We start from the raw sequence: 20,981 nt of genomic DNA on the forward strand, positions 1-20,981 counted from the left end.
GGTGGAAAAAGTAAGAAATGATCATTAATATGATACCTCATTGAAATGAAATGATTACAATTTGATGACGTTATTGCTATAGTTGTGATTTTAATCAACGGAAGATTTTTTCGAGATATAAGAGTTTAAAGTTAAGGATTCGTTTCCATTTTATCACCAAAAAAAATGCACATATTTACTCAATTTTGTTACTTATAGCCGCCCGAAATAACCATATTTGAAATGTTCATGCTTTTCTCCTTCTTTTGGACCAAATGTGTCAGAGATCAACACATATGTGGCAAGTTAAGAGGGAAAACGGCAAGCAATACATCAAGACATTTGCATTCTTTTGACTGCATTGTTTCTACTAATTTTTCTTGAAAAGGCGATGCATTCATAGTTACAAAATAGTTATCAAAAATGTTTATGGAACGTCTAACGACCTCATTGTTTTCTTCAAAGCAATGTTAAACTAATGTACTATCTAATCATTACACAAAATATTATGTTGGTCCCTTGAGTCAACATTTGCTCCTTGTAGCACAAGGGGATTTGCCAAGAAAAACGTCTCTTTTCTGCCATAGTAGACTACACACACACACACACGCACATAATTATACATATGTATATAAGTTATAGAGAGACATATATCTATAATAAAGAGAATGGAGAAGAAAATAATAATATACAAATGTTATTACAAGAGTTATTTAACTACTTCCTTAATAAGTGGATTTAATTCTAAAGGAACCGATCCCTTATAATTATTCTTAAAAGTGGATCCCTATCGACTCCTCTGCAGTACAGTTCCTATTGCAAGTCAAGGACTGAAGAAATTGGCCCGCTGCAATTTGGGCAATCAGGGATCAGCTCAGCAACACTTCGGATGACATTATGGCCACAAGTGAAGGAGATTTTCTTCTTGACCAGGTGTTCCAGTGTCTTGACCCTTGACCGAAGGGTTTCCAGCTCTTCGTCTTTGCGCTGGAGCTCAGCTTGCAGGTGGTGCAAATCGCCTATAAGGATATAAGATATAGAGAAGAAATAAAGAAAAATATTTCTGTCGCTTGATTCCTTGTCCATTCTAAGGTTACTTGAACGCAATTCCATCACATTTTGAAATATACCATTTTAAAGTTTGATTTTCCCTCCACAGAAATTTTCCTGATTCAGAAAGAAGTATGAAAAATAAGAGCAAGATTAGAAAATAAGATATTTACACTATCAAAAAAACATAGTAAAATCAAAGACTTGGCAAATAAATAGCATCAGTATATATCCTAATATAAACCGACATGACGGATTCATGCTTTAAAGTCTTCAGCACTGTTTTTTCTCTCCAGATCGTTGGTATCGCAATCTGATTGCTTAGTTTTCCACATACACTTCAGGAGATCGGTGTGGGTAATGATTTGTGATTAACATAGTCCTCGTCATCGTTCTACGATAAGAAGAGAATATAAATATCGATTAATATCCTTATCTGTAGCAGCGTGTTTCGATTCTATGCTCTTTCTTGTTTAAATCATTGGATTCCTTACCTGAAGATTTCTGCTGTATTCCTGATTCCACTGCAAACTTCTCCGAGGAGTCTCCAGAGCTCTGTTTCTTTGAATCTGGTCTACCAGTGCTTTTCCGTAAGAGAGAGGAGACAGAGTTGGCCTCAGCTCCAGTTTCATTGGTTTTCACCGTCAGGGTACGCAGGGGGCGATTGGCTGTGCTCTGCTGTCTGGCGATGTCTTTTCTGTAAGCGTTTTAGAGATTGCAAAGAAATTAAAAACATTACGTTCATATCTACAGGTGAAAGAAAACAAATACCAATATCTTCTGAATTTAAAACCACTACACATTAATACCACAAAATGGCAAATTTGTTAAAGTCTTGTTAAAATGTGGTTTTCGGAGATGCTAGTTTGATTTAACTGAATGAATAGTCAAAGTAACTTTTAGCTGAAATTTTGAAATTGTAGGAACTTTTCTTAGCAAACGGGAAGTTCACTCTTAGAATGACGAAACAATGAGGCTGATTCAAACGTTTTAATCACTATCATAAGCGTAATTTATGGCGGATAAATGAAATCAATAATCAACAAAGTTTTAGATATTAACGAGTTTGGGTTATTACAAAGTGAATTTATATCTTGACTTATACATCATGTCCATGTAATATATTAAACTGCACGTTTTATGCAAATATTATATTGTGTGTCTTGTACACAAAATATTGTCATACCCTCTCTGACTTTGGATTTCAAGTAGAGGTTGCAGGATTGGTTCCCGGTTCTTCTGAAGCAGTGTCTTTATTGTCACCCTATCCCTGTTGAATGCATTCAGGTCACCACCGTGAGAGACAAGGAAGGCAAGGAGAGCATCTGAGTTCGTCTTAATGCCAAGGTGTCCCCACTTCATCTTCATCTGTAAACAAAGAAGGGGCGGGAGAGCACCACGAGTCCAAATCAAAGACTTAGACTTTTTTTTTTAGATGGGATTTCAAATTGCAAAATATAGCCTCTTTTTTCTCATAACATACCGTGTTTCAAGGCCTTTGCCTGAATTTAATTTTTTAGTCAAATCCTTAAGAGGTAACGATTTAAAGACTTTGAGATTTCTTTGTGATATGTATATGGAATAGCCTGCCAATTTGCACAATTTTGGGTGATAAACGTGGGTTTTTAGAGGTTCGTGTAATGTTTTCTCAATTTGTTTCATCCCTCAGTAATGTATTCTCGGTTTGTTTCATACTCGGTAACATATTCTCAGTATGTTTCATACCTTGGTTATATTTTCTCACTTTTTTTGTTATACCTCAGTAATATTTCCTCAGTTTGTTTCTTACCTTAGTAAAACAAATTAAATTTGTTTCATGCCGATAATCCAAGTTTGTCTCATACTTGGGTAATATATTCTCAGTTTCTTTTATCCATCAGTAATCTCTTCCCACTTTAATTCATACCTCGGCAATATACTCTCAGTTTGCTTCGTACCTCAGGAGCGTCACAACGTGACGGACATGTGCGCTATATAAGAAGCCACCATTATAATAATTATTATTATTAATATAAATGTACTCTCAGTTTGCTTTACACCTCGGTAATATATTCTCACTTTATGTCATACCTCGGCCATGTATGGCTCTTCTTTCATGCCTTGTCCTCGAGTAGCATGGACATCGACGGCAAATTGCAAGGACGTCTTTCCAACATTGTTTGGAAGGTTGATGTCTGCACCATGCTTCACCAAGATATCCACTATATTGAAATTCTGAAAGAATATGGCTGCAGCAAGAGGACAGGTTCCACATTCGCTATCAACTACGTTCACATTACAGCGTCCCTGTAGGCAGAAATGTAAAGAAAAATCATGATTAAATGGACCAGTGTTGCAAATTTTGCATTGCAGGAGTGCTGATAAAGTTCGATTTTTATCCAATTTAAACCTAGCTAGCGCACACTAAATCTACGCTCCGACTATGATCTGATTTTACAAGAATTTGCAAGAGCAGTCGATATCATAATTCAAACAAGTGAAATTGACGAGTCATGTAAAGAATATAATTGATTTATGAGTAAAAGCTTCATTGTAGGAGGAAAAATCCAAGTCGGCTCCGATTCACTAAATGATACCGGACTAGTTATTAGATTATATATGACTAGCAGGACCCGCGGAAATCCGCGGGATCCTAGAGGGGGGCGGGGGGTGTAAATAGATATATAGAGACTGTCTAAATTAAAACCACCAAGAACTTTATTTGCCATTCAGGCCATTAAGAAATATACATGTTAAGCGTCCCCGCCCGCTTCCTTTTTGGGGGCCGCCTCCTACTTTTTTTTTCGAAATTTTTTGAAAAGTTTTTTTTTTTTTTTTTTTTTTTTTTTTTTTTTTTTTTTAAAGAAAAAAAAAACAGCGTCCCCGCCTGCTTCCTTTTTGGGGGCCGCCTCCTATTTTTTTAATATTTTTTTTAATTTATTTATTTATTTTTTTTTGAAAGAAAAAAAACATGAAAAGCAGTGCTAAAATGTATATCTGATTTTAAAAAAGAAAAAAAAAAAATTGTCAGCCGCCATCTTGAAAAATAGCCCGAATGTCAGGAAAAATGTACGGAGCGGCCATTTTGAAAGAAAATAAAAAGAAAAAAAAAGGGCCTCCTCCTTCCCTTTTTTAAAAAAAAACAGGAAGCTAAACATGTTTTTTTTTTTTAAATAAAAAAAACGATCCAACTGTACCGGTAGTTATTCTTTAAGCCACTGGAACTGCGTAGAGTTCCGTAGTGTGGCGTACCGACTACGCAGAAATTAGGCTGCGTATTAATGGGGGAATAGTCCCTGCGTGGGTTATGCGTAGGCTGGCGAAAAAAATTAAACAGGTTGAATTGTTTTCGTTCATCTTGCGTACCCCTTTCCGTCCCTCAGCATATAGTAACGTAGGCCAGCGTAGTTGTTACGCAACACTACGCAACTCTACGTATTGACCACACGCCAATTAGTGACCCGCAAGTGTCACAAATAAAGTATTAAAAATATGCTCATCTGACCCTATACGCCTAAAACCCCCGAGCTTTCGGGGGTTTATGGCCCCTTGAAACCCGTGGACCCCACGCCTATATTATATATACACTCAACTCGCTGCGATCTGATCTCTCCCCCCCCCCCCAACTTTGAAAAACGTAACCCCCGAGCTTTTGGGGGTTTATGGCCCCTTGAAACCCGTGGACCCCACGCCTATATTATATATACACTCAACTCAGGACCCGCGGAAATCCGCGGGATTCTAGAGGGGGTGCGCAGGCAAAAAATTAAGTTTTTCATTTCGGGGGCTCCATTTCAAATTTTAGGGAAATTTTCGGGGGCTCTTTTTTCTGGGGCTACTTTTTCATTAATTCATATAGGTCTAAGGATAGGCCTACACTTTGTTGAGATTTGTTTAGTAGGCTATTAGGTTTCAGGCTTCCTACTTCATAATTGCCTATTTAAAAAAAAAAAACATTTTTCTAGTTCAATAACTAAGTTTTCATGCATTGATTTGATGCAAGAACTGTAACATAGATCTAATAGACCCTAGAGTCTAGATTGTGATTATTTCTGACCATGAATTTCGATAATCATTTTTCAAAGTAAAATTTTCACAGGAAAATCAAACAGTCTTTTAAAAACGTAGACATTTTTCTCTACTTTTACTAATTCTAAGCTCAGGTTTCGTAAATCTATTCACGAAACTATATTGAAATCGCGGCAATAATGATGCAAACCAACAGATAACAATTTCAAAGTGTCAAATCTCTTCGACTCGAATTCAACTCACACACTTTCAACTGCAACTCAGCTCATCTCACACACACTACACAGTGGCAATGCACTGTCAGTTACGGTGATTTTGTCTGATTTTCTTTACTTTGAAGAAATGATTATCAAAATTACGTAAACATGGCGAGAACATCACAAAATAGGCTTTAATTTCATACCTCTATTTATGGAAACTTTATAATATTGCAGCAATCGTGAATTCGTGATGGAAATTGATTGCAGTTTCGCGATGTTTAGTGGTTCATGGTCTAGATTCAGCTTCTACCGAAACAAAATCGACCGCCAAAAACTCGAGCCCTACGCTCCGTCTCGATCTCGCAACTGCGAAAATGTACGTGTTTTGGCGTACTTGCGTGCGACATGGTAAGCCAGGTAAGGTATGGAATATGGTTCGAGTTTTTTTACGACCGATTTTTGTGTATACAATTCTATACGGATAGTCATCGGTCGTGTGTCAATGTTGAATATCCATGAGGTATCTCTGTCGTCACGCATATCCTGCATTATGCATGTCGCGTCTGTTTTCGCCCTGGACGTCGACACGGAGGAGGACCTCGGGCGGAGTATAGCCAATTCCACAGAGTAGACTCTCCCGCGGACGATGGCACCGGTCACCGGGACCCCGAGGGGAGGGTTCAGGAGGAGATAGCTGCACCAACTTGGGTCGGCGATCTCATTAAAAAACAATAGAATACAAAGGCTGGTGGAGACGTCATGCCCCCCCGCGGAGCCTTAGCGTATTATTATTATAGATTTTAAGTCGATTGGGCCTTTACCAAACTTTTAATTTAGTGTATTCATATGATTTTTAAGAACTTAAGTGAGAAAGAAAATGTTTGTTCAAATTTCTATAGCTATTAAATTGAGATTCCTTGAAAATCTTATCTCAGGCGGGTCGAATAATGTGTAGCGGTACGCTTTAACCATCTGGCTTTTTACCTTTTTGATCAATAGTTCAGCAGCATCACGGCAGCCTTTGAAAGCAGCTGAATAGAGAGGACATCTGCCATTTTCATCCATTGCTTCCACCAGTCTAGGTATCTTGTCCAGGAGTTTAGTCATAGCACTGTGATCAAGGCATGGAGAATAATCGAAAAAGGGATAATGAATTGATACATCAACCCGTTGAAAAGGAATGGGAAAGGGGAGTTTCCCTTTTGCTTAAGAGAAAATTTTAATTGACACGTACATTTGTATAACTGCTATTAACGGTGCTGAAAAGTCCCGCTTGTATTTTAATGCACAAACATATATATATATATATATATATATATACATGTTCGTATTGGTGCTTTTCTTGTAATAAACCTAGATCTCTATAAAACTGATCTTGTTTATGTAAGATAAATGTACATCAATCACAATTGATAGAGTTTATAATTTTTTTTTCTTCAAATGACCTTCATGTATAACAGAGCTAACTATAAAGATAATTATTCTCTGAACCAAGATCTGCTAATACGAATATGTTTGTATCCCCGGATGAATTCTGAAGCTCATTTAATTTGTCTCATTCATTAGATCGTCTTGGAAACGGAATAAATGAACTCCACACACTATGTTTTGTCAAAGCCAGCAGCTTGATGCATGGAAGATACTAGATCACTTGAAACGGCTTTCAGATCTGCTTCCTTTCTGTCCACGATGAGGTCCACTACGGTTCTTCCTCCAGTTATTGATTGATGTACAGGTGTCATATTCTGCTCGCCCTATAGCAAAGAACAATTAGAATTGTTAATGTCTCATACTAAGTTATATGAACTGTTGCCTATACGCTTTAGGATTAAATTTACCCCTTTTCATGAAATGATAGTGACAGTATTTTATATTTTGGATAGTCGCCATGTTTATCTTCGAACTACTCTTCACTAAAATAGTTTGGAAATCCCTGCAATCTGATCGGTTAAGAGCCAGTCAACACAATTGAATTACTGACTGCACAAATCACGCTCGAATAAAATGCGATATCAGCAGTTAATATTGAAAATGAAACGATTGCTTTTCAATATGGCAATTGCCATAAAGCTGCAATATGTTACTGTTTTAAAAGTAAAACATTACAAGAACAGACTAATAATATAGATAGGCGGCCGATTTTGCAGGTAAGCTCTATAAAATATGGGTTGGAATTAAAAAAAAATAACTCGCTACTATTGTTCTTGATGACACAAACAGTTTAAGAAGAATGTAGATTTGTCACTGTTTAAATAAAATTGCAAGATAATAATATGATAATTATTTCTAGCCGCCGTTACAAAACTTTCTTTAATGGAGTATCAAACTATGAAGTAAAAAAAAATCTCCCACATACGTAACAACGATCCTGAATTTTTTTAAATTTACTTTTTATGTATCAGTGATATTACTTCAATCATGATAAATTACCTTTTGGTTCAAGTCTGCACCGTGCATCAGCAGATAATGTGCACAATCAGAGAAACCTTGGGCACATGCCAAATAGAGACATGTGTAGCCTTGCCAGTTGACGGCATGCACATCAGCCCCTTGATCTAGAAGATATTCCACAACTTCGTATTTGTTGCTTCCGTTTGGAATGGGTATTTGAAGAAAACGGACGGTTCATCATTTCGTCCTTGTTTTCACGAAGTGACGGTAGTGAGGAAAAACGTAACGCAAAGTGAATGCAATTTTTTTTCACTACCGTCACTTCGTGAAAACAGCGACGATTTATTTAACTCTTGCAGTGCCAGAAATGCAAATTTGTACCAAATAATTCACACAATGCCCATAGACCACCAATCTCCATGGCACCTAAAGAGTTAACCCGGAACAGTGGATTACAACTTGTACATGGGCAAAAAGCACAAAAATCACTGGACAATTGGAGTCTATTTATCTTGCAGTGCATTGTGCCATTCATGAATAAGAGCAGATATATTTACCCGAAAATAATTATTGAAGTTTCCAACCTGGCAACGCAGAATAAAGTTTATGACCATTTATTCTTCTTGGTACACTGTTGGTCTTAATGGTGGAATAATTATTTTTACCCCAATTTATTGAATGATTTTGACAATGATTTATTCCTAATAAATCTAGATAATAGTATACATTCTCAGATTTTATTGAATGACAATTGGGGAGTGTTTGTTTTGCGTGACTGCTAAAGCATGTGTATGCTACTATGCTAATCAACTAGGGGACTAACGTCCTTAAGTCATAATTGACAGTAATGAGGATTAATGCCCCACAAAAGGGCACTAATATAGCACATCGACACGGTTTTGATCTTGAGGGCTCACAGTAATGAGGCCATTGCTAAGCCACTGAATCATGAACGTACGCAGCAGGGGCTAGGGTACGTCGCCGCCCACACAAATACAAAAACAAAGAAAATGCAATAAATTATCAATAATTCATTGCATCCCCCCTACAACATAAGAAAATCCTCTATTTGGGCATGCCTTGAACTATAATGCATGGCCATACAGAGGAATTTTTCCTTTTGGGGACCTGGGGAAAATGCAATGAATTATTGATATTTTATTGCATTTTCTTTGTTTTTTGGTATTTGTGGGGGCGGCAACGTACCCTTGCCCCCGCTGCGTACAGCCATGATTCAGTGTCTTAGCAATGGCCTCGTTACTGTGAGGCCCCAGAATAAAAACCGGGTCGATCAGCTATTTTAGTGCTCTTTTGTGAGGCATTAATCCTCATTACTCTCAGTTATGACTTTAGTACGTAGGTCCCCTAGAAGATTAACATAGTAGCACACACATGCTTTAGAAGTCACGCAAAACAAATACTCGCAAATTATTATTCAATACAATCTGAGAATATATACTATTATTTAGATCTATTAGGAATGAATCATTGTCAAAATCATTCCATAAATTGGGGGGAAAATAATTATTCCACCTTTATGACCAACAGTGTTTATTAAGTATTGAATATTGAATATTATCAAATATTCAAGGAATTTAGCAAAAAAAAGAAGGTCCAAATGAACAATAAAAACATACTGACAAATACATATTAATTAAACTTGAAGGTATGTCATTGAAATAACAAAGGTACATGTTTACATGGTTAAAGATTAGGAAATGCTCTGTAAAGAAAACGAGATATGAGATAACCTTTTTCCAAAAGAATCTGTGTAAAATAGGCTTGTGGACTCGGAGCAAAAAAAATGCGGGATATGTTATTTCACTGATTAAATGAAAACAAAAACTGTTCATGTTAATGATATTGTTACATCAATGTGGGTGATGGAGATTGACTTTTTCGTTTGATTTTGCATGAGGCATTGAAAGATTCGGGCATTACATTCGGTTTTAGCATTACATGTTGGCAACACAAATTATCATTAGCTTTATAAAAAATACGTTCTGTATCTTTGAAAGACCTTAGAATAACTTACGCATATGTTGCATGGAAAAGTGGCGTACAGCCGTTCATGTCAATGCACTCAGTAAAGGCCCCTTTCTCAAGGAGGAACTTCACTTTGTGAACATTGCCGGTACCGGCAATGAACCCTAAAAGCGAACAGCCAGGCTCGTACTCGTAATGAATCTAGATGCAAAAAGACAGAGAAAATATTTGATGTAAATCTTTTCCTCAACCTCAACCCAACTGTATATTGAATATTTTAATACTTTATGAATCTTGAATGTGATAAGGAAAACAAGATCCAGCCCAAGACTCCCCATCCCCTCACTTGACCCCCGAGTGGCATATCTAATATGTACACAGCTAATCCCAAGTCGTGCCCCAGTTTTTAAATGATCTAACCTTTTCCTTTCTTTTTTCGTTGCTTGTTACAGACTTTGAAAACAAAGATACAGCGCCAAAGTCTGATGACCCTTTATCATGTTGCTACTCGAAGGTTTTTTACCCCTTCCCCCTTTACAGAATTCTAGATCCGACCCTTAGTACTAACCCATTCTGGATGTATAGCCAAGATACGCTCCATCTCTTTGATATCACCTGCTTCTGTAGCAGCCATGATTGGCCATTCAGGATCCTGCATGGCCCGAGGGATACCTAGAGGCAAAGGTAAAATTGTAAATCAATGTTAAGAGTATCAATAATAATGATGATAATAGTTACAGTAATAGAAATAATAATAATAACAATAATAAATAAATTATCAATGATTATGAAGTTGATGATGATAATGATACATATAATACGATTGATGATATAAGTACTATTATATACCTCACTTAAGAAATCCAGCCATCTGATTGGTCGAAGTTGCAGTCATGGTTTTAACTATTCCTGTAAAATTCCCGGTAAAATTCCAGTTACCGGGAAAATAGTTCAGTCTTGGTGAAATACCCATAGGTTCACATGTTAAAAACTGGTTTGAGCGATCGAGGATACCGTACGTGTGCGAAGAATTGGTCGGTATTTTTAATACGGCAATCTACGATCGAGGATACCGTACGTGTGCGAAAAATTGGTCGGTATTTTTAATACGGCAATCTCGATCGTAATGGCTGAAAAAACTCTCCCAATATTTCAACTTCTTGATGATGATCAAATGCAAGACTTGCTGACAGCAAGAACACCAAAAAGGGAAGGTAAAATTCTCCATCATTTTTTTCCAAAATAAATCTAGTAGGCCTAGATTCTAGTAGTAGGCCTAGTGCTTAAATCCTTCCCCTAGAGATTGCACACATCCCTATGCATTGACCATTGCGCACTCATACTAAATTGGTCGATGTTTTAATTACCAGAGATTCAAACTAATATTGCTCGTGATCCTGAAGGTGGTACTCAATAAGTGAGGTGTCTTAATAAGCGCAGGTTTTTTTCCATATTCCCCACAGGGCCGGCCCACCCCCAAAATTGTAAAAATATCTTGCTTAGACTAGAATCTAGATCTAGTCTACTCTCAAAGATACACTCATAAAACACGACCGTGCAGATAAACTAGAGAAAGGCCAAGGTGGTGTCGTAAGTTGACTCTTTTTTCGGCATATACTATTAATGACTGCTTTAATATTCGAGAAATTGTTGTTTCTATACGCTCTCGGGAAGTTTACAATTGGGCTATTGGCCTTGGCACGCCTCGGGCAATAGCACAATTGTAACCTTCCCTTGAGCGTATAAAAACAACTATTTCTCTCAAAGCAGTCATTAGTACTATAGTACTACTACTACTACTGATAATAATAGTACAAATATTAGTAACTATAATTATAGAAAAAATAACGTTAATCATGATGATGATGATAATAATAATAATAATGATAATAATTATTCAACAAAAGTAATAATGATAGATAAAGTACATTAGATCATTCACAATATCTACAGTAATCGAAATAATAATGATAACAATAATAAATACATTAATGATGATTATGATGTTCATGATAATACATACATAGAATAAAATTAATGATATAAGTACTACTACTACTACTACTACTACTTCTAATGATAATAACAGTACAAAAATAATAGTAATTATAATTACAGTACAAATAATGTAAATAATAAAGAATTTGATGATAATAAAAAAAATTAATAATAATAATAAAAATAAATACAGAAGTTCTTTGACCCCAGCATTGCCAGGTATCTATTATATATATCTGAGTCAAGAGGGACACTGAGGGGCAAAACACCTTGATCAAGGATAAAAGCACCGAGTAAGTATTGAATCCAGAACCTTTCGTATGAAAGTTAAGAGCCTACACCAATGTAAACACATTGTACATGTATCTCATTCATTTTTCATAAACCCAAACGAGGTAAAATTAAAGAGAAACCTGGGGTCTGACTAAAAGGGACATGTATAACTATGGAAAGAAGTTTCTATTGACAAAGCCAGCAGACGATTCCACAAGTCCGTTCCTACTACATAAAATTAAAGATGATAAAAATAAGTATTAAGTAAAATCGTCTCTAATCATGCATTTTCATCAAGCCTTATAACGTACTTTGGATATGCATTCGAACATTATCGTCCTGCAGTGGTAAGAGGAATATTTATTGAAAAGTTTCCCACCATTTCTCATTTGAAGATCTTTCAATTAAAATAATTATTTTCTACCGTATGTAGAAAATCCGATTGCTCCTTAAATTAATGTTGATTCCTCCTAGAAAAATACTGTCAACATATCAATTACGAGGAACTAATGCCTTTCAATTATACTCATTCCTTTATTTAAAACTATTTATTTATTCATTCATTTATTTATTTAGTTTCCTTTTTAGGGGGATCCGTAATTGTAATCCACTATTATAATAAATGATTTGGCCAGCACTATTGTTCTTTTTTTACTTAAAACTTACCACGCAAATTTTCTTCAGAGTCCACATTTTCTGGTTTAGGAGCACGAATCCGTTCCGGAGCCAGATTTGCAGAATTGAAAATTAATGTTTGATTGTCCTTGATTTTGACACGAATTTCAGATCCATCAATCTCTACCACCTTTCCAACTGTACCGATGGCCTAGAACAGGAGTATAATCATCATGGTTATTAGGCTACATAATTGTTTTGTGCGTAATTTGAAAGTAAATAGATTAAAACAAGTCAACGCAAAGTGTAGCATCCCCTCGCTGGGTACTAATGACCTATTAAAAAATGTTTGCATATTTGATGACCTTTGACTTTTGGTGTACATACTCAACATCATTTCTTACGTTATTGAATAAAATCAACATTTCCCCATATATAATTAGGTATTTTCGGATATTAAATGAGCTATGAAACTTTGACCTACATAGTCCGAAATCGAACTTAGGCTGTATTTTGATTCGATGTACCTTATCATATAAAATTTCATTAAAATTTGCCAATATTATGCCTACTAAAGTTATTGAACGGCAACCATATTTTCGGATACAGAATAAGCTATTTTTGCATATTTAAAGGGAACCGGAACCTTCATACTAAGTTGCCTTGATTGTAAAGTGTAAACGATTTGAATAAAATCAGTGAAAGTTTGAACAAAATCGGGCAAGGAATAAAGAAGTTAAAGCTTTTTGAAACAGCTTGTCACCAGAGGGCGATATCTAATTTGATGACATCATTATGGACAAACTCTCCATTCTTTCTGACCATTTAATTTTACAATTCTTTCATTTTATTTTTGAAAATAGCCTATCATTTTGCATTCTATATCTTGCTTTCAGGGGAGTAAATTATCTCAATCACAAGAAAGAAGGAAAAACATGAAATTTGAAGTAAAAAAGGCATGGACAGTTGTCAATAAAGGATGTCACCATGTTGAATATCGCCCTCTAGCGACAAGTTATTACAAAAAGCTTTAACTTCTTTATTCCTTGCCCGATTTTGTTCAAACTTTCACTGATTTTATTCAAATCTTTTACACTTTACAATCAAGGCAACTTAAGATCCGACATCCTAAAATGTGAAAGTAGCCTATCATTTTGCATTCCATATCTTGCTTTCAGGGGAGTAAATTATCTCAATCACAAGAAAGTAGGAAAAACGTGAAATTTGAAGTACAAAAGGCATGGACAGTTGTCCATAAAGGACGTCACCATGTTGAATATCGCCCTCTAGCTTCAAGTTATTTAAAAAAGGCTTAACTTCTTTATTCCTTGCCCGATTTTGTTCAAACTTTCACTGATTTTATTCAATCGAAATCGAAGCCGTGTTTTGATACCATGTACCTTCCTTTCTAATTTTTGGTATATACATTGCGTTCCAGAAAAAACGAAACCGAGAATTATCGATGTTTTATAATAACTTAATCGCAATTATAATTAATAAATGACACATATTTGTAAAGCTTAGATTCTCTTCTTTCATTTGATGCAACTCATATGATGCATATTTCATGCATGAGTGATTAACAACAAATTGAATAGAGGAAACCCAAAAGTCAGTTGGCGGGCGGTATCGATTATACGAGTTCGTTTTCACTGGCTGCCTGCCGTAGCAACAAGCAGAGTTGACAAAAGACTTAACTCCGTTTTGTTGACGATCAGCCGAAATTTTGTTGATATTATGATGAAAAATTTAAAATGTTTATTTATTAACCATTCACTGTGCAAATTCGTTTCCGCTATTGCACTATTTGTACTTATAATGTGTAGTTTGCTTTCATGTTATAATGACAACTTCTTTAAAGGTGAAAGCAAAAGTTTTCTGACCCAACCACATTGTGAGCTTTTTCTTCTTTGTATATTTGCTTGTATCATGTTGCTTTTAAATGGATTATAATTTGTTCTGCTTTATACATGTTTTTAAATTGGATATGTGGAAATTTATGAAATCAAATTAAAATTAAGACTGTGTCAACTAGCAAAGATCTCAAAGGATATTTATTTGCAATACAATGCAAAAAATGCAAGAAAACAACGTCAGTATAAGACTAACTTGCCTTTAGTGTCATACTGTTAAAAAATTGTTTTTCAAGATAAAAACAAACGTATCTAAAAAAAATCATACATTTTAGCTCAGAGGTGAACAGGCACATTTTCTCCGAGGGGAGGGGGGGGGGGGGGAGGGGGGGGGGGGGGGGGTGTTGACGTCCTTGCTCGTATATTTATCTTTCATTTCCTAAATTTCGTTAGCTACCGAAGGGAGAGAGCTATAAAAACAAAATATGCATTCGGTATGGACATAACAAATACGAGCACCTTTGCTGTAAGAATATGAGAACTTTGTAAGTTTACGGGGGGGGGGGGTGCAGCAAGCAGCTCCCCTCCCCCGCCTCGTACACCTGTACTCTAGTGATGATAGTTGGATAGAAGTCACCTTTTTCATAGCTGCCGTCCATCCACCATGCCCAGACTGTAATCTCTTGACCATCTCGATATTATCACTTATCCGGACACGCTGCCCAAGACACAATGGATGAATCTAAAAGCAACAGGTTGATAGAATTGTAAATGGTAACAATACTAATGATATCACAAAAAATATTAATGCTGATGTTTCCCCGTAGATTTGGTAACTTTTTTAATAAAACTAACAACAACAAAAATAGCAAAAACAAAAGAAGTATTAATTACAATGAAAATAACAATGATAAAAATAATAATATAATAATATTGATAATAATAGCAGTCATATTTGAAATAACAATAAGGTTAATAAAACTTGTAAGAATGATGATAATGATTACAGTGGGTCCTTGTATAGCGCTCATGTCTGTCAGATTTGACACTTCTGGCGCTCCTAAGTTATTATCCTTGCTTTAACATGGCTGCCATTATGACGCTCTAGCATCTTAAAGATAAAGACCAGTTATGGTCATGCGATTGCATTGTGAAAGAAACGTTGTGGAATCAATCAGAAAAGGTTGATCATCTAGCATATAATTATTGGTGTGTACTGCAATGTTCTGGAATCATCAAAATGATAAGAAATTTGGCCCAGTCTTAGTAAATTTAAAAGCACTGTACACAGAAAGATGTATATGGGACTACGTGACACATGCGCGATATCTATTAGGCCCAAATAGATATAATAATTTACCAAATACATCCATTAGTAGGCGATTTCTCGGCAAAATTTGTATCATCACGTATTAGTCAAAACATATTCCATTTCATATTTTGAGAGCGGGGTGTTTCCAAAACTGGTCTTTACCTTTAAGGAATTAATTCTTGCCAAGGAAAATACATCATCTGGGTCGAGTGTGGCAAATGTGGATTAATGTCTTGCCAAAGGGCGTTTAATGCTGGTTACTGAACTACCGTACCACGAATCCTTTACAATTAGGCCCTATTTATCAAGGAAAAATGTTACAAGCATGTGCATAGTCGGTTAGATTTAAGCAAGACTAGCTGATTGTGTCCTTATTACCTTCCTTAGAGCTGCAGAATTCATCGTGAAGGTTTCTTGGCTGTCTTGGAAAGTCACAGTAAAGTCACCAGTATTCGTTCGTTTATTCACAAATCCCTTCTTGCGAACAGTCTGAATATAGATAGAGAGAGAGAGAGTAACCTTACAAATTGGCCGATTCATTATCCGCAATCTAGTTTGAAAGTTACAGTTAGGTCGGGGTAGTCTCCCCGGCTTGGCTACCAGGGGGGGGGGGGGGGGGAGTGCACCATATGATGATATCAAGTAGGTAAGGTCACCGTTACATTCAATCCTTTTAGAAATTGCAATTTACAATAATTGATATAGGCTGCTTGTGGTATTTGATTGGCTGTGAACCAAATAGTTAAACTAGAGTTAAACAAAATGGCCACTGTAGACAGGTTCTACAACATACAATTTAGATGCTGCTTGTAATTGTGTCGGCTTGCATGGTAATGTAGATATACAGTAGGTTTACGGGTGCACCATGTGTGTGAGAGAGAGAGAGGTTTCAGGAGTCGTGAAAGGGACTCTGACTCGGTAATCTTTCTTGGAGGAGTGTAGTCCTGAAAAGGACTGTTTGTTATCTTTCTTAGCATATAGTTCTCAGGAGAACTATAGCGCTTGGAGAGGATGAGTGGCTCGACGTTTCGAACAGGTTGACTATCCGTTCGCAGGAGCTGGCGTGCGTGAGCTTAAGTCACCGGGGTGCGGACGTCACCTAATTTCTTTTCCCCTGACGTCCGCAAATAATAGTGGTTTACTAACAGGTGGCAGCGATGGGATATATTTACTGAATTTACAAAGAAAAAAAGAGGATATTTTTCCCTCTTTATTAACAAGTTCATCGTTTATCTGAATGCCAAAAGATGGACTAATGACTTTTAGAAATATTGAAATTAACAAAGTATTATTTTCAGTAAAAGCTAACGTTTTGCAGCCTCAAAATGTTGTCTGGAAGGACTAAAAATGGCCAAAGTGAAAAAAGACTTATACTCACTTTGGTCATATCTGGCTTCCACAATCCTCTGCGCTTGTGGAGTTCCTCCAATTCTGCAGGAGTGGCAGTTACCAGGACGTTGTCTCCTTCATTCACCAGCTCCAGATCCCCTACGATTAGCAAACAACTAAGGGTTAACAAATCTGTTCTATGTAGCCCAGCTTTTTCTTCTTCTACGTGTCTCAAGGAAAACATCTAATTCTATCAATTTCCATGTTCCATAACCCAATTATCAATGATGGCAATAGCAATCTAAACTCCAATCATGACTGTTTGGTGGATTGTGGATGATGATGATGATGATATGGATATTTATGACTAGAAATTTCCGGTTCTTTTAGGAACAGACTTTTTTCGCCTGATATCAATACGTATTGATAAGGTAACATGATAATCTGCGATCTGCAATTTCAGCGACCTCTTCACGGCTTGCCATACAATCGGCTGTTTAAAACGGGGACGGGAATGCATTTCTCAAGCAGCTGGTTGTATGGGAAGCCGCCATGCGCACATTTCTCACGGCTGCAAGCAAAATATTCTGGTTGTGAAAGTAAAAAACTTGAAAAAATATTGCCTCACAAAATATATGTAGAATCAAAACGCCATACCTAAACATAAATAATCTTGGTGTCATTTTACTCGAGAAAAAAAATCTGACAGAAATCAATGACATTGGTCAATGATGTCTTTGAAATTGGAGATCTCAGGTGTTGCAAACTTTGTGGACCACCTCGTATACACACAAATACTTGGAGGCATACGATATAGAATAAAATTTAATTCTTAAACTCTAAGCACGGTACGGTATTAAAAAAGGAAAAGACATTGATATTCTTACCAAGATTTGGTAGGTGTCCAGCATACAAAAATCCTCCTGACCCTGGTAGTGTACACAAGATCTTAATGAAGTCTACCCTCTCTCGCCTAGAAGAGAACTCAACCGCTGCTCGTCCATTGGCTTTATCCTCAAGTGTCTGTCCATGTCTGACTACTGTTCCGAGTAGCTTATCTAGGGGGAAATAAAAATAAATAAAAATAAAATAAAATAAAATAAAAAGCTCTGATAGCTTTCATTTGTATCTAAAGACTTCCTTGATTATTCTTGATATCTGTCATCAAATGCAATCTGTCTACAATGTACACAATTATTTGGAGATTTCATCTGGTTATATGTTACAGACATGCGCGGTGAACCCTTTTGATTAAACTTGGTCATGCGCATTGTCAACATCCCTACGAGGAGTATCTTCTGTTTTTTTATTTCACAGAGTGAAAGATATCAAGACGAACCTGGTTCAAGTCTCTTGTGCCACTGGGGATGTCTGACAACCTTTGCTCCAGCAAAGCTTCCTCTAAGAGCAAGACGAGGAGATGATGATCTTGGTAGCATCTTAGGACTACATCAATAAAAAAAAAAAATCAATATCCAACACTGGAAAATAGGGACTTTTAGATTGAGTTGACGAGAACGGCGTGTCCATGGCGAGCCGTCTTAACATCTATTCCTATTTCTTCATATCAAAAATTGATTTTGTGTTGTAAAGCAATGACAATTTGTGATATCAAGAAATAGGAATAAATGTTAGAACGGCTTGCCATAGATATGCATGATCATTGGACGTTCACGCCGTTCTCGTCCACTCAATCTAAAAGTATTTACTGTTAGTGTCAACTTGTAGCAATGAAATAGAAATTTTAGACCTGGCTTTGATTGTCTGATTTTTAAAGATACTAACTAAGATTCGAACATGCTTAATAAACATTCTAACTTCGTGGACATCCTACATGTATGTGTTTTAGAGCTAACACGAGCTTCTGTGAAAACTTAAGTGAACTTAGACTTTTGATGGTTTCGAGAAACTGGCCCCAGGAGGTGCTCTCTGATCGACATCTAAAAAAGTAAGAAGCAATATCTGTTATTTCAAATGTAATTCATCAAACCATTGTAGTTTCTGTCTCTTGGCAGTTAACTTACTCTAACATGTGGTGAATACAGATCATTATTTAATATCTTAAAGACTATAGCGACTGTTAAATCAAGTTCAATACACTCCGCTTTTAGGAGCAATTCGAATTTCTATTACAGGATATGGCACGCAGAGAACACAAACTCGATGTACACAAATGGGACTAGATGAGATCGGTCCAGTGTTAGCCAAGCTTGATATATACCAAGAGATGTACGAACAAGAGTAGTGATGTACTGTTTCAAAAACCTGAGATATTATGAAGACCAAGCTGCCCTTTCTCCCTAAAATGCCCACAATACTAGCTGATTTCATGGTCTCTCATCACCCAAATCCCACAAAATACCTTTAAATATTGAGTGTCATACACATGTACATACCCCACGGATGTTTTGTCTGAATACAGCACTCTCATAAATATATGACTGAGATCATGTTCGCCATTCATGTAGCAAGTGGTACAGAGGTCAAAGGCGTAGCACTCGGTGCATCTCCATCGCATCCCCCTAATCTCATCAACGTCACATCCGTCACACCAGACCTTTGGATGACACACTAATACAAAGAGGAAAAAAACAATACCAATGTCAACAAAGACATATGGAAACAATTTTAATTTGACCTTAATTTGACCATATCGTAACACTGACCAAGAACGTTAGGTTTGCGAGACACTGTAGAGCAAGCGCTATGAGCGCCCATTAGAGGCGGACACAGGCGTTATACAAGAAGCCATCGTCATCAATATTATTATCACAATGCAAAACTATCATATCAATGCAATACAGATTCTCATTTTAATAGAATGTTTAGACCACACATTGTTTGTTTGCATATGAAACGCTGGAACCCAGCTTTGGTTGAAATCTAAAATGGAATATTGTCAATTGTAGCAGTTGTAGGATATCCGGCATATTATCCATAGGACACTGTGGAATATTTCTTCATTCGATTGAGTTAATATTAAGACTCCTACTTTAAAATAATTTGTGATGATTGTGTCGTTTGAGATGCCATTTGGTTAAAATGTCTTTCTCGATCCAAGGGTGTCATAGTTCCTGGTAGGGAAGATAAATTGATCGCTGAAAGCTTGGGTGCTTTGATCGCTGTGATGGCATTCAGGCTGAAGTTTATTAGTATTGACCTTTGCCAGAAATATAAATTTGTAATGGGCATGAGTTTATGTATAAAACGCCATTTGTCATTGATGTAATTGGTGAGAGGTACGAACCATATCAAAAAATCAATAAATGTCGAGGTGTCGTGGTATAGTTAATTTAATTGACTGTTAGGGTTCGACTTTGAATCTTAGCCTGTCACTAACATTCTTTGGTAAGACAATAATCTATATTTGCCACTCTCCACCCAGGTGTAAATGGGTACCTTGCCATTGCTGGGTTAATACTAATTGCAGGGCCCTCAAGGAGAACAGCATTGAAACGGATGAGGCTTCCCTGGGTTAACAAAAGTATTAGTAACCATATTGGGAACTACCTGCATTAGCTGTATCAATGATCCTGAGATCGTAACCCTGGTCATAGCCAGCCCGGTAGAGACCTTTATCTCCATTGTCCCACTGAACGAGTACCGAGAGTTTTGGAAAATGTAGTTGACGTTCATCATGTAGTCTCAGAACCGTTCCTGCGTATCCCTTTCCGCCATCTTGGTTCTTGTAAGTCCAATCAGGCCCTCGGATGACACGGAAACCTGGTTTTACAGGGGTTTCCATTTGTGTTAACGTTCAACAGCTAAATAGAGGGCAGAAATGGGAAACATATAAGATAGATATATAGGAAGAATGTTAAAAGAAATAGAAACATGTACTGTATAGATTGAGAGAGGGTGAGGTAAAGAGAGGGTAGAAGTCTATGTCATGTTCGGAGAGGTTTGTAGTTATCCACGTTTGCAGATAAATCCACTCTTTTTAGTTTCATGCCATTTGAAGCAAGGATTAATCAAGGTTTATAATCA

At 36.6% G+C, this 20,981-nt stretch overlaps 1 protein-coding gene across 1 annotated transcript; it reads right to left on the reverse strand.

Moving 5' to 3' along the window:
• Window positions 1-792: 792 nt before the first annotated feature.
• Window positions 793-20,739, reverse strand: LOC763723 (E3 ubiquitin-protein ligase MIB2-like). Its single transcript, XM_030995910.1, has 17 exons — window positions 20,505-20,739; window positions 19,391-19,565; window positions 18,334-18,440; window positions 17,882-18,052; window positions 17,044-17,153; window positions 16,044-16,154; window positions 14,991-15,095; window positions 12,552-12,711; window positions 10,183-10,286; window positions 9,664-9,815; window positions 7,668-7,824; window positions 6,840-6,991; window positions 6,222-6,348; window positions 3,100-3,315; window positions 2,216-2,397; window positions 1,524-1,726; window positions 793-998 (listed from the first exon to the last, which is right to left on the reverse strand). Exons 1-17 carry the CDS (start codon window positions 20,737-20,739, stop codon window positions 793-795), a joined length of 2,673 nt encoding a protein of 890 aa, XP_030851770.1.
• Between the last annotated feature and the right edge of the window lie 242 nt (window positions 20,740-20,981).

The sequence above is a fragment of the Strongylocentrotus purpuratus genome, unplaced genomic scaffold (genome assembly GCF_000002235.5).
Source record: "Strongylocentrotus purpuratus isolate Spur 01 unplaced genomic scaffold, Spur_5.0 spur5_scaffold_3, whole genome shotgun sequence".
Lineage (NCBI taxonomy): Eukaryota > Metazoa > Echinodermata > Echinoidea > Camarodonta > Strongylocentrotidae > Strongylocentrotus > Strongylocentrotus purpuratus.

Bases quoted from the DNA above. Each gene is read 5' to 3' on its own strand.
- LOC763723 (XM_030995910.1), bottom strand. From the start codon at position 20,739: ATGGAAACCCCTGTAAAACCAGGTTTCCGTGTCATCCGAGGGCCTGAT. The intron at 18,441-19,390 runs GTATGTACATGT...TTATTGATGTAG, and splicing joins TCAGACAAAACATCCGTGGG to TCCTAAGATGCTACCAAGAT. The intron at 10,287-12,551 runs GTAAGTTTTAAG...CTTTGCCTCTAG, and splicing joins CTCTGAAGAAAATTTGCGTG to GTATCCCTCGGGCCATGCAG.